This window comes from Gavia stellata, chromosome 30, assembly GCF_030936135.1.
Source record: "Gavia stellata isolate bGavSte3 chromosome 30, bGavSte3.hap2, whole genome shotgun sequence".
Classification (NCBI taxonomy): domain Eukaryota; kingdom Metazoa; phylum Chordata; class Aves; order Gaviiformes; family Gaviidae; genus Gavia; species Gavia stellata.
The window spans coordinates 1,191,529-1,206,457 of NC_082623.1; the positions used below are offsets into that span (position 1 = coordinate 1,191,529).

General features: G+C 45.9%; 1 protein-coding gene across 1 annotated transcript in view; it reads right to left on the minus strand.

Moving 5' to 3' along the window:
• The window catches only part of PKP1 (plakophilin 1), a 42,340-nt gene that overhangs the window by 11,408 nt on the left and 16,003 nt on the right, over positions 1 to 14,929 (minus strand). Inside the window, exons 3-6 of the mRNA XM_009809261.2 lie at positions 13,408 to 13,832; positions 4,548 to 4,692; positions 2,604 to 2,811; positions 1,701 to 1,878 (exon numbers count right to left, since the gene is read on the minus strand). Coding sequence (XP_009807563.1) covers positions 1,701 to 1,878; positions 2,604 to 2,811; positions 4,548 to 4,692; positions 13,408 to 13,832 — 956 coding nt within the window. The remainder of the gene's footprint in view (positions 1 to 1,700; positions 1,879 to 2,603; positions 2,812 to 4,547; positions 4,693 to 13,407; positions 13,833 to 14,929) is intronic.

Below are 14,929 nucleotides of genomic sequence, written 5' to 3' on the forward strand. Positions count from 1 at the left end.
ATAAGCATGGAGCTACAGAGGGTCAACAGCAATATTTGCATGGGAAACGAGGGCAGAGATGCTGAAGAGCAGCAACCACTCTGACCGGAGGGATTGACCAGTTTGCAATGTTGTAATGTGTTCCTGAGCACTGGTTCCTGCCAGGACAGAGGAGTTTTTCCAGTAACAGGAAATGTTTTTTGTTGTTTTGTTGTTTTTTTCTTCCCTGTTTTATTGCCTTGTAGCTTGCAAATGAAAAACAAAGAGAGGTTGGCAGTCGTTGTGAGATATTCACTCCAGGCATTCCAGAACTGGATTTGATGTTCACTGTGATTTGCAGCCTCCTCATTAACATGAATTCATCTGCAATCCAGAAATGCTTGAGCAGCAGTGGCTCGAGCCCAGGGCAAACCCAAGGCTGTTCTCATCTCTGCGTTATGATGTGGCAGGGCAGTGAGTCAGAGCAATCCCAGCTCACCCCTCGGAGCGGGGGCTCTGGACCCAACAACCCTGCTTTCCTTACTCAGCTTGCTCCCCAGTCCTGCTCCCCCCAGCCTTTTGAGCTCCCTCGCTGACCTGCATCTGGCAGTCTTCACTGGGGGTGTTGGATATTACTGCCACCAATAAGTCTCAGGAGACAGAGCCTTGAGTTAAATTCCACGGAAATCTCCTTTTACAAGCTATCATCATACTCTTCCCCTCATTTTAATGGGCTGCTTTGTGGCATCGGTGAGTTGAGATGGTCTGAAAAGTGGAGCACCTCATATGCAACGTACACCACACATCCTGATGTGCAACTGCACAGGGAAGGTGCCTTCCAAGACAGGGAAGGGAGCAGCACTCACCATCTTTCAGACACAGTTCCCAACCACAGAAGACGATAGTATCATGTCTCAAAAGGCCCCTACTGTGTTCACTCATTTCGTTTCATAAGCAGATACAGCTCCTACTAGCTGCATGTCTGGTAAGGGTGCGGTCGGCGCTGCGCTCCCTCGGGGAGAGCTTCAGTTGATGAAAGTACCTAATTATACAGGGTATTTTTTTTTTCCCACTTGTTCCCAGTGAGACAAGGAGCTTGCATCCAAGTGGAGGAGGGTGGTAGGAGAAACAGCAAGTCAGGGCGAAGATCCTCTACAAAAGGGCTCTGGCTTTCCCGTGAAAAAAAATAAATTACTCTGGGCTCAGTCCGCACCTCCTATTTTGTAGCTGACCTGCCTGATGAAATGAGCCAGGAAAAGTCCAGGGCAATGGGACTGCTCTGTACTAAACCACTTATTAAAATCAGTAGGAAAATGCTTGTTTTCCCCACATACAGAATTCTGTCTTTTTGTCACCTAAAACCCGAACCAGTTTGTTTTCTAGCAACCAAAAGTTTCTCTGGAAGCCTCAAAAATCTAAGGACAAAAAGTGTCATGTTTCTGGGTCTGAGCTGAACACTGTCAGCTTTCAGTATTGCAGCTCTCCCATGACAAAGCAACTTATATTTTTTGAGCAGAGACTTAGTAAGAACAAACTTATTTTTAAAAAAAAATCTACTAGAAAAAATATTTACCATGTAATTTTTTCTGCACCTTCTCTTAGTCAGGAAAACCTTCTTAAGGAGAATTTTTTATTAATACAATTGCAGTGAACGTGTCTTCAGATTATTGTACGAGGATTTAGACAGCTTCAGCTTTTGTCAACGGACACAAGCTACAGTAAGTCCCTGTTTGATGACTCACCTCAAACACCCTGTAGCATTGAAGAATACTTCTGGGTCAATAATTTCTCTTGTCCTATTGCAGCTGCCATCAGACCAGCCAGAGAAAGGGATGATAACACAGTCTGTCAAGACGGGGAGTGCCTCCTGTATCAACTCTTCTTTTAATTCATCGGTGGAGGAGAGGTTCCAGAGCAGTCCTAGGAAGGAGGTGGGAGACAAGCTCAAGCAGAGGGTCACCATGCATTAGAAACTTTCTTTAGGTCAGAGTGAATTCCAGCAACAAAGTCCTTCACTCCATCCCTCTTTGAACTAAGGGTGCAGAGGCTGCCCTAAACCCTAGTCTCTGTCCATCCCTATGGGAGACAGGCAGGATGGGCACCAGGAGCATGGTGTCATGTGGAGGTGGGCATCTAAGCATCCTCCTTCTTCCCAAAATTGGTCTTTATTGCCATTACGTTGCAGGGGGAAGGCATCTCTCCAGGCTTGCACATTAGAGCTCAGTCACAGCTGAGGGTGACCTGCACCACCAAACTCAGGTCAATCCTTCAAGAAAAGGTGAGACACAATGAGATAACCTGCCCAACCATACTGGGATTGCCAGCACCCTTGGCGTTCCCTGGGAACAGCATGGGGGCCAGGGGTGCAGGAAGGCATGGGAATGGCAGGGTGACCACAGCTGTGGAGGGAAACACAGCTTCTGCAATGGGCACTTTTGATGTCAGGAACTCTTACAGGACATCAAAGGGCCAGGACCTCCTCTGCCTTCTGTTTCAGGTTGCCATTTGGTGTGACAGGAGCATAAAATGTCCTCTTTGTGGTATGGCAGCACCATAGCTACTGGGCCTCTGCATGCTGGAGCAACACGGACCACAGGCAGGGAGGAGCATGGTGCTTGCTGAGGGTTGAGCAGTCTGCTGTGTACCTGTCAGTTGTTTCTGAATTTCAGTGTTCCCTGTCCTCCGTAGGAGGCTCACGCACTCCCTTATCCCATTCTGCCGCCGGGTTTCTATCTTGTTGGTTGGATTCTTGAAGACCAAATTTCGGAGGGCTCCGGCTGCTGCCCGCTGTACGTTCTGGTTTGTGCTGCGGAGCAGCTCAACAAGCTTGGCGATTCCCCCCAGCCGATAGACCTGTACCAGGAAAGACATGCTGCCATCAGCATGGTGTGCAGAGCATCACTGGGACAGGGACAGCTAGAACCGTCATGGCAATGCAAGGAGTCAACATGGCACATACTCACTGGAGCTGGAAAAGCAGACATGGCAGTATAGGATGGCTAGAGCTTGTAGATGGCATGTCTGGTTCAGGCCATAGGTCATGAGCACAAAGGTGCTGGCCTTGAGGTTGGAGCTTAAACTCCAGAAGTGGATGTCTATGAGTAATGGCCATGGACCAAATCCTTTGCTGATGTAAATGTGCTTGCTCCCACAAACTTTCACCTACCTCCATCAGTTTGCATCAGGTGAAAATGCTGCACTGCCTATCTGTAGAGGTCATTTATAGCAATATAATGACAAGATGTGGTAATTTATCTGCATCCTGAAATCACAGGCTGAGCTTAGAGGGATGGTCATGGTACAGTGTAAACACCCTTGAGGTCAGCCAGAAGCAGTACTGGGCCATACTCCAGCACTCAACAGGGGCAGCATTGGAAAGGGGTGTGAACCCCAACCTGCAGGACACCACACACATGCTGGGGAGGTTTGAAGGCAAATCCCTCCAGCTGAGCTCTCCAAAATGTTGAGGGTTCCCACTGTAGCATGTCCTCTGTACCAGGTCTCCCGGGGACATGATCCTGCATGGAGCCCCTCCCGGCACAAACCAGCCCATCAGCTGGGGATTTGCTGACAATATAAAATGAATGAGCACCTTTTGGAAAGGAAAGAAAACAAGTGTGTGCTCGGATGATTCACATACCTGCTCTGACACATCTTTCTGGGAAGTGGTGGGACAGGTCAGGGCTCAGAGAGTGTTTTCAACGGTAACGAAGGGTGTGGCCACCCCAGAATTAGCGACTGTAACGTGGGCTGGGGTACCTGCACTTGGTTCAGCCGCAGTAAGGGCACAGAGGTATATCCCCATGCTGTGCCAGCATGTCCAGCTCCACTGTTGTGCCAGGAAATGGAATGCCACCTCTGTAGGGATGGCATCTTGATACACCCCTGTTTGCATGACTGCAACCACACCAGGGTGGGGATAAACTTTTGTGACAGTCTTGCTACAGCAGATCCACCCTTAGGACTGCCTCCTTTGCTGCATGTTGGCATAAATTTAGTAATTGGAGAGTAAAAGCATAAGAAAAATAAGCTGCACTATAAGAAGGGCTTCTGTTTGATTAAATATCTTTGTACGTCATCACTAATTAACCCATTGACTTAGATGACTGAAAATGGCTGAAATGGCTGAAAATGTCTGAAATGTCCCTGAGCAATGCACAATGAAGACCACTGTTGGATTCAGGGCAATTTTGTCTGGCTCTGACATGGCACCTCTGAGATAGCAGAAGATTTATGTGGAACCGGGTGCAATTGCATCCAGAAGAGCATCTGGATGGTTGCTCTCATATCCCCAAAACCCGTCAATCTGTGTCATGTCAGCTTATGGCGATAATGTGGACAGTCTCCTCTGCTGCCTGGTAACTATTCCCCTGTGTTAAAATCCTGACTGACTGCTATTAAGAGAAAGTGGCCACTAATAGTTGAAAAATCTGCTTAATTAATTCCTGAGTGTGACTAATGAGGTATAAGGCTCCATCATGAAAATCAAGGGGACCTATGGATCCTTGGTACTGAGGAAAACCAGTTTCATCTATCTCATGTGCCATCACATCCAGTGTGACAGCAGAGCTCTGAAGGAGTTTGCTCACCTCTTGCTTGGCAGACTCATCCTGGAAGCAGGTGTGCTGGAGGTAGTAAGCACCCATAGCCTGGTATTTGTCATCAGAGGAGCACAAAAGTTGTATGGCTTTCTGGATGGTCATTGTACCGCCATCTATCTCATCACCACATATTCTGTGTTAAAGAGAAATACAGCATTGGTTGAGTGCTCAGCCAAAAGGGCTACATCAGTAAGGGGAATTATTAGGAAGGAACCAATTACAAAATGTAAAATATTATCACATCACCGCATAAAAAACATGGTGCACCGGTAGTGCATTTCTCTGTCTCAGAAAAGGAGATGATAGAAGTGGAAAATATACAGTGGAGGACACTAAGGCTAATAAATTATGGATCCAGTCTATCCAGAAACAAAGGAGACAGAAAATAAAAGCTCAGCTGAGGTGCTAGATGTCTAATCATGTCTAAAGTGGAAGGTTTAATGAACAGAGAACCAGTATTCACTGTCCCTCAAATAAAAGAATTAGTGGACGAGAGTGAAACCATCCGTCAGGTTATTAGGACAATCTAAAAGAGGCAGATGGTTTTCCCACAGCATGTGATCCTTTGATGTGAGATGTGGTGGAAGCAAAAATATGAGAGCAGTTGATGGTCTCGGGAAGAGCAGATCCCTTAGGAAAAAGTGACAGGCATGTCTGGAGTGATGAGATGGACAAATATTGAGTTTATGAAATACTAATAATAGCACTGAGACATTATCCTCCCAGGGTATGTTTACATTGGTAGTCTCCAAGCTCTTCATAAAAGTTGGCTACTGTCATCACCCCCTGTTATAGGAAAAGAATGTGCCTACAGACTCTAAAGGGTATGAATACCTCTGGCTTGGAGCAGGACTGATACCTTTGGAAAGACACTGGTCTCTTTGGCTTGTACTTTCTTAGCATCATCTGCAATGTTTTAACCACATAAAATTACAAAAGGGTACAAACTTTCAGACTGATGGAGGGGCTCTGAACTGCAAAGCTTGTCTGTGTTTCCAGTTCTATCAGTTCATCTAATAAAAGTTGCTATCTCTTCTTAGCATCCTCGCACCTCAGGCCTGCAGCTGGCTGCAGCAGGATGTCCGCTCACGGCAGCAGTGTCTGTGTTAATTTGCATCAGAGTAAACAACCACGCAAAGTTCAGGACTGAGAAGAGTCAAAACCCAAACTCCTGCTTGGTTACTACTATTTCAGCAGTGATGGGATACAAATGGGAAACATTTTGTTAACAGTGGATGAAATCAAAAAGTGTGGGGGCTTTGCTAGGACAACTATGTCACCGTTGTGCCTGACTGATGTTATTCTTTGTTCAGGATCCAGTTACAACTCATGGAGTTTTACCTGGAGATCAATGAGGTCAGTTCCTGTTTGTACCACGTTAATTTGTATATAAGCTCTTGCTCCATGTCGTACTAGTGAGCGACTATGTAGAAGGGCTGATCATCTTCAGACAATCCAATAGACTAACAAAACAGAGTGTTTTTTAAGAAGTTCTTTAAATGAACTTATTAGATTTGAAGTATTAAATATTACTATGAGGGAGTGACTTCTTCTAGGCATGGGATATGTAGACTCATTTTGATTGTGCCAAAGAAATATTAAGAGTAAAGGTCTAGAAAGGGCACCCAAGTGTGGTCACCGCCAGCAGTTTACAGTAAGATAAAATATTTTGTCCTTAAGCATCCAAAGGTTCACCTCCACACAGCACGGGCCAGGGAATAATATCCACAATTCTATAGCAAATTTCATACAAAATATCAAAAGCCAACAATTATGCTGTGACACTGGAAGACAGCATGAAAGATTGTTTTGTCTCCCCTACCCTCACTGGTAGAAAGTTGCAGCCAGTTTAAATTGCTCATTTAAGCACCTGTGTAGTCAATGGAGAGGAATAGGTGCTTCCAAAGAACAATTTGCCTTTGTGTGTTAGACATTTTTCCTAAGACAGGAGGACCTGCCCTCTGGAGATACCTGCCTCTGTTGCTATACAGGAATGATGGAAAACAATCTTGGATTGGACCTTAAGCATTCAATGTCTAAGGTTAGATGAACCTCATTCCACTTTCATTTCTACACTACTAACAATAAAACATCACTTCATGATATGATTTTTCATCAGTTTGAACCTCTCTGAAAACTTGACCCCAAGAAACTTCCATTACACTTGCAACCAGGAAACACGAAACTTGAAAGACGAAGTTTAAGCTAGAAACTATGGAACCTCAGAAATCTTTGGCTTGGATCCAGGATGCTGTGATTTTCTCTTAGTCTTTCTTATGTTCCTGAGACACTCAGGAGCATGAGAAGGCTCATCACAGCTGAGACACCAATGGATCTAGCATGAGTAGCACCAGAGGGACTTCTGCTTTGAGAATTCAGACCTGGGCTGGCAGTGTGAGGAGGGAGGCGTATTAATAAAAATACCAGGTCAGTGGCCATGCAGCATATGTAAATATAGTGAATATTTTTTTTTTTCTTTTTAATTTACCAAATTGAGAAAACCCCTAAATGAGGTGCACTTTTTATGAGAAAGAAGAATGTCAACTTGGTCCAGCTACTCAAGGAAAGCAATTTTCTACACGTCTACTCCGTAAGAGGGACAAGCCCTCCTTCAGCAGGGAAAAACTAGGCATTCAGGTCCAGTTCTTTGTGGGAAAAGATGGGGAATGTTCCGTTTCCCCTGCTGGCTCACCAACAGGAGAATTTCACAGAGGGTGAGCAGCTGGGCTCAGTCATGCTGCCCAAGAAGAAGCAGTGATTTCTCCTAGCTGAGAGTATAATCACCCTGGCAAAGCCCATGCTAATGGGAGATTGTTCATCAGCCAGTCAGGGATATTCCTAACCAGATCTACACTACGTGAACAACAGTCTGCTCCAAGACAAATTCTTGGACTGTGGCCATCTCCAACCTGGGCCAATGTGCCTGGTAGGAAGAGCTCCAAAGGTTGTTCTTCTTCCACAAGAAAGAAGCAATCAGAATAGGGAGAGACCTCAATTAGAAATGATTCAACAGGAGACAAATTAGATGATCAGATTCAGGTGTGGAAGGGAAACAAATACTTGAGAGGATCAGTATCACAGAAAGGCAAATTCCCTCATTTGATACTAATGCCTTTCATTTGTATTAGCAGATTGGTTTGCGTTAATAAGATCAAAGTCTCCATCCTGGTTGTTAGGGCTACTAGTCCCAGGAGAGGAGGAAGCCAGAAAACTCTAACAAATTCCATTGCTCATTAATAAAATCAGAGTGAAAGCACTCAAAACAGAGTGTCTAGCACATCCAAGCCTTCCAGAGTCAGCCCACACTGGAGTGTACCCAATAGCCATGCTCCACACCAAGCAGCCATCTCCGCCTCTGGGACATGGCACCAAGGTTTTGATGCCACTGAAAGCTCAGCTGGAGCTTCCCCTCAGGCTTTGCTTTGTGGTAGGTACCAGGGAAGATGAGCACAGTTTGACACTGAGCCAGGGAGGAGGGGATCCTCACCATGTGCAATGATATGAACCCTGCCAGGACACCATCATGCACAGCTCCACAGCAATTGCTTTGCATGCAAACACACAGTGCAGACAAGTTCACGTCACAAAGAGCCAGCACGGTGAAATAGTCAATTTTAGAGAGAGTTTATGCCAAATAAGAACAAACCAAAATGAGGGTGCTTATGATCGTACTGGATTCTGCTTTCATTGTGTGGCATAGCCCTGGAGAATTCATGTTTTGATACTGATCGCCTTTATTTATCCCAAAAGAGAGGAGATGTATCAGAAAACACCCTCAGTACCTTTTCTGACTCTTTCAATAACTCTTGTATCTTTTCACTGTTTATAGTATTTACAGAGAGACTGAGCTCCTGCCTAGGAATGAATGGTTACAGGACACACACTTACTGTCCCTGAACTTTAGCCACAGCTCACAGAGGCTGCTGCAGCTCGGCTGGGGCCAAGTCAGCATCACCGTAGACAAATATGACCATACGGAAAATCCAAAGGGTTGCCCCAGCCTTTACTGCCTCTTCTATAGCTGCCAGCCAGGGTATTCAAGACCTTTAACAGAGTAGCACCAAAATATTACATATTTCCAGGTGCCTTGAGAGGCACTTGCTTTCACATGTTCTCTGATGAGGTGGTTTAGTCTCTTTCTCCCATACACAGAGAACACCAAAGGGAAATGCATCCATGTCTTAAAAGGAGGCCAAAGGTACATGTAGTATTACGGAAGACAACACACATTGTAGGTGTCCATTAATGGCTCCTGATCTATATCAGCAACCCTTAAGCAGGGGAATGTCTGCAGACACCCCAGCTCACCTCTTCATCTTCACAAATGAGAATACCCTGAATCCTTCACAAGGGGTGAGATTAGTCTGGCCTCTCAGTAAAGTCTCCAGACCAGACACCTGTGTTTCCCCTGAAATCAGCCAAGAGGCACCGACTTTGTCAGGGGGTAACTCACTGACCTACCTCAGATTTCGGCTCCATTGGCCACTGACTGCATCTCTGCAAGGGCAACAGGGGCACCCAGCTCAGACGCAGGCATCTCCTAAAGAAGTGACACACACATAACCAGTTGACTACTGCACAGACTATTGCAGAGCCACAACCACCACATATGATGATCTAGCCTGGCCCTGGGCTGTCAGTCTCATGTGCACGTGGTATCTGACACACTACGTGCAACACGTCTGCAAGCAGAACTAATACAATGTCAGCCAGTGGTAGGCACAGTTTTCTTGTACCTCAAGTTTCAGCTGGAGGGGCACAAAGACTCAAAGTTTTCTAGGATGCATTAAACATCGCATCCTTTACTATTGCTTCTCGTTATCTCTACCTGATGACTAAGGAGGATGTAGAAACTTTTTTACTGACTGGGCTGAATTGCAACATGTTATTTAGCTAAAAGCTGGCTAGCTCAAGATGACACACTGTCACTTGAAGCATGTTGCAAGTACCACCCATCAGAGGAAATGGTTAAAAACAGGCAAATACGCATAGTCTTCATCAGCTGCTGAAACCACTGCTGCTGCCAGTTTCCAGGATGAAAGGCTGCAGAGCTGCTGGATGTCATAAGAGCCCAAAATGGAGAAGGGTTCCAGGGAGAAGAGGGAGCCCTGGACATGAAGAAGACTCTCTCCATCTCTATCAGGTAGAAGAACTGACTCCAGAGAGCTGTATGGTGGCAAAATGTGAGTGTCTTTGGGCAGGAGCCACCAGAATAACCCATGAACTTCTGAGTGCAGGACAGATATACTGAGGTTGGAAATGTTGTTCCAGATATGACATAATGCTTGCAAAGGCTTAAGTCCCTGGGTGGTTATAGAGAATTATGTCTGGAAGGGACATCAGAAGGTTGCTCTCTGCTCACTGAGGCAGGATCATAACAACAGGGTTGGTGGAAGAGAATATACTTCAGGAGGAGGTTTCTCAAAGCAAGTCAGTACTGTTTAACCTCCTGATCTGAACAAACAGTGCAAAACTCAGATTTCATCACCAGAACCAATACTATGGGATGAATAAAACCCTACATCATGATTTAGTTTTTCCTAGAATCATAGAATGGCTTTTCCCAAAAAACATTTAGGTGTTAAAATACTCATCAGCTGGCTGGAGGCAAGGTGCTTTCATCAACTACAGTTTCTTCTGTAAGAGGAAAGACTCTTCTGAGAGATAGTTATCGAAGAGACAGCTCTTCCCTGTCTTACATAGCCAAAGCCAGTTCAATAAATGGAAGCCATCACACAGTCAAGAACAGTTGCATCAATTAAATAACTTTGTGACCAAATGCAGAGGGACTGTTCAGTACAGATAGTTTGACAGTTCTTGCTTACTGAGTATTTTGATATCTACACGCCACTCTCACTGTCTGAGAACATCCAATGACCCCTTTTTCATCTCACACCATCTAAGGAGATCAGATCTGTAGCACAGGACACCTGAGAAGCACCACTCTTGAACCGGTACTGACACTGTCCACAGTCACTGCATTACAGAGCAGTTTTGTATCACAGTCAGACCCAGGTGCCAGTGTAATCACTCTCACAGCAATGGAAATCGCCCCACTGGATCACCTCTGAAAGCACGGAAATTATCTAGTCCTCCCCTTGCTCATACATATGGTTTGCTAACCTTCAGACAAGATATCCACCTACACAGGAGATTTGCAGCATGAAAACTGAACACAAAATTATCCTTGTTATAAAGGCAAACACTCTACCTGAAGAACGACTAGAATAGGAAGAACAGAGCCCCAAACAGGGAACTACCAGCAGCTATTACCCAGCTAAGCCCTCTTCCTGCATGCGGAGGTTAATAATGGGATGCCTACAAGCAAACCTCTCCCTACTCAAAGACCAGGCTACCCAAATGAAGATCAAGCTCTCCAAGTGCAGAATCCTCCAACCAGAAACAGTCCTATGCAGCAATGAGAGCCGAGATATGGTCCTAACCCATCTCTGAAGGCCCCTTCCCAACAAAAGCACACTACAGACCAAGGCTAACAGTGACCTGCCAGATAGTTTATAAGGGCTAATGGCCTTCCAAACAAATAATTTTTTCAAAGAGGACAACTCCTTAGTGTATTTCCAAAACTTTAAGGACAACTGCTGCCAACCTCATCTCCTATGAATCAAGAGCAGAAGCACTTGTACACACTGCCCTCAGAACTAATCCAGCTCTGCAGTGAGTTTCACGCGAAGCAGGGGAGCGTGCCCCAGCCAAATCAGATTTACCCAGGGGACACAGCCCCAGCTGAGCCTACGACTTGAAGCCCAACGTTTCCACATCAGAACCAGTTCCACCAGATGAGCCATGCCCCAAGCCAGGAGAAGTGTATAAATGGAGCCACTCCCTAACCAAAGGGCATCCAGCGCTGGAGAGTATACCTCTCACAACAGCAGTTCTCTTTCTCTTCACAAAATGCCATTATTCTTCAAGTGACCTTTCCAAAGCAATGATCAAGTCTACAACCGTGCGTGTTGCACAGTGCAGAGCAGGGTTTGCTTTGGAGAGAGCCTGCCTGCCTGGTACTAACTTCTCAAAAGCAGTATTTTCCCTAGGCAGAAGCCAGCTGCAGTCACATGTTTAATCATTCTGTCATCCCGCCCACTACACTTTTATGCTCTTCAGTCAGAAATTCCCTAGAACAAGTTGCTTCCAGTCTCTGTTTCCTATTCCAGAGGAATTACAAAGCTCTGAAAGTAGCAAGCCAATGCCACCAGTGCTCCACGTTGGCCAGGGCTAATTTTGCATGTGTTAAACATGAAGCAACTGGGCAAGCATGAAGCACATGGGAAGCTAATGTTTCATGACAACATGCTAACAGGTCAGTGACATTTCTTGGCATACACACTCTGGGACATACTTCTCCTGCTCAATACAAAATGAGGGAGGCTGAGCAGAGAATTAGCCAGAGAAATCTGGAAATCAACATTCAGATGTGCAAAAGGGCATGATTTGGCTCACACTGCTGACGGTGAGGGGGGATTTTCTCAATATCTACATCACGCCTTGGGTCAACAACTCAACAATCTCAGGTGTGACTTCCGACAAAGGCTATGAGCCCTGATAATTAGTCTCACACTTACGCTGCAGTGTGCAAATTCTGATTTGGACCAGGGACCACCAGGAGTGAACTTGGGAGCTTCTAGGGTTTGTGTGACAAGCTGCCACATCTGTCTGGGAGTTGTGGTAACTTCTGGGTTGGTGGGGAGCAGGCCCTGTATGACAGTGATGCAGCAACAGTAGTGCAGTAGCCCCTGCGAATGCTTGTGGAAGATGCACACCCTCCTTCTCCAGCCCAATAAAATGTTGCAACCTTGAAATGCAAAGTTTTGCAGTTCAAAATGTGCAAGCCATAGTCTTCCAAGACTGGTTTGTGCAGACCAAATCTCTTCCAAGACTATGGCAGAATATGGTTGGTGCTCCAGAGCCGGAGGCAGTGTAGCCATCAGCAGCAGGGCAGCTTCGAATCAACATCACTGTAATGCCATCAAACCCTACTAGGTTTTTTTACAGTGAGAGCTCTGTTGCATTGCACAGATATATCTGTGCAATAGCTTGGGAGTGTCTGAGCTCACTGGTGTGTTTTACATGCCCTATTGTTGAAGGCAACATTTACAAGAAGGGACCTGATGCTAACTGAGACATGAAGGACCATCCTCCACCCTTGCATAATTCCTAGCCCCAATGGGACTGGATGCTCTGGACAGGAATAAACTGAACAGCTTCCATTCCCTCCTCTTTCCTGGCTAGGTAAACTATTCCAATTAGGCTATTTATTTCAATTTCTGACTCAATTTTTTCTGGAACACAAATCAGACCTTTTGGGCAAACGAAGCAAGGGCTGGGTGGAAAGACAGAGGGGTAAATACAACCGCTCAGCAGGTTCTCAGCTCTGTTCTGAGTCAGACCCTCAGGAACCAACTCCTTCAAAGTTAGTTGAATTTTTAGATTTGTTTTCTGCCAAATCAAAGCAGTGTGACAGCCAGGAGAGGAACCCAAACTGCACACCAGGCTTTCCGCTCTTCACCTGCCCACCCTCATCTTGCAAAGGAGCTGTCAGCTAATACCGCCACAGAGATGGGGGATCGTCTTGCCCAACATCACACAGCTACAGCAGAGTGAACCAGTCATATTGGTTTCCCTCTATAGCCCATGAAAAGAAATAAGCCCTTTAAGAGCGTGACTCATCTGACCCACTTTAGACTCTACTGCAGGATGCGATTAAGCGCTGGTGCACTGGTGAGCAGATCTCCAGTGGCTATAAAGCAGCTCAGGTGACTAGCTCTGATGGACAGACCTCCACAGCAGATGTCTACATTTACTCAGATTCAGCCCATTGCAGCAGACTTACTTGGAGCTGGACTGAGCCTGTCCATAAACCACGTCCTGCTTGCAGCTCATCATGGGCTGGGCATAGACCACATCGGGCTTGTTGCTTGAGGGGCAGGAGAGGGCCCGTGCTGGCATTTTTTTACTTGTCCTGGTAGTTCCTTGCTGGGTGCTACAGCTGCTGTAGATGCTCTGGCGATTCAAGGTTGCCTTGTGCTCTGCCCGGCCCCCCACCTGACTCTTCCTCAGTGTGCCCCGGGGCGGTTCGCAGTAGAGGTCGGGCTCACTTCGGCTGCTCTTGATGTTCTGCACAAAGCAGTAGTCGCTGCCGGCCCTGGCAGGGCTGCAGACAGCTTTGCTGTAGTGCTTGCTGCCCCAGCCCTCCATCTGGCTGTACGAGCTGTAGCGCCTGTTCTCCACATCCCGCTTCAGGGTCCCGTTGTAGAGCTGGTCAAGGAGAAAAGAGGAGACAAAAAAATTAGGAAAGGGTTGAGCTGCAGATCGACATTACCAAACCCACTCTTGCATGGGTATCATGGCTACCAAATTCCTATGCCTTTTAGGGGTTTTTGTGGCCCAAGATTTACGGGAGGTTAGCCCACCTGCAGCCCTTACAAAGGCGCCAAACCCTCCCTTGAAATCTGGGGACACTTAGTGATCAGGATATGGCATTCAGGAACTTGAAAGCAGAATTGAAAGCTCAAACGTGACCCTGGCATTACAGAAAATGCCTAATTTACAACACATGGGGTCTAACCCAACCTGTAATTAGAGGAGCTCACACCACACCCCTCGCCATCACAGAGAATGATGCCCCCTTCTGACCTTCCAGCACTGCTGGCATTTATTTTTATTTTCCTTATGCTATTTTGTTCCCCTTTCATCTGTAAGTTCCTTAGGAAGGGAGTAAAGGGAATGAAAAGTCAGTAAGAAGGGATTCTTGAATCTCATTGTGCCAAGAAACAAGTAGAGACAATGAATATCTGTTTATGAGTTACAAGGTGTGTAGTATCAGCTCATATAATGGGATGTCTGAGAACAATGGGCGATATGCAATAAGAATTGAGATGACTAAGCCAGGAAGAAAAAAAAAGAATAAAAGACAGTAAAAAACCAACTGCAATTAATCAAATGAAAAAAAGGCTTTAGCTGGCCTGCTGTCAGTTCAAAATGTCTTCACCACTTCACCAAAAGGCCTCCAGATTTGCCCCAAGTACACCAGTATTCAATCCAATATTCTTTTGCAATAGTAAACCTTCTGGATGTCAATGCCAGTACCTGGAAGCCTGCAGGGTTGTACCCAAGTAAGAGACAAGTCACTAAGGTGTGTACTCCAGAAAGGAAAATAAATAAAGCTATTTTAGTGCTGTTTGCACTGTGATACTGAGTCTTTCCACTGCATCCCTCTCAGCATGCTGGCAAGCAGATCTCCAAGACATACAGCAAACAGTCATAAAAAGAACTAAAGAATAAAACTGCCTGCCCCATCCCCTTTGGATTTATCTCGGGAAAGCTCATCCGTGCTCTCTTGTTGGGCCAAGGTT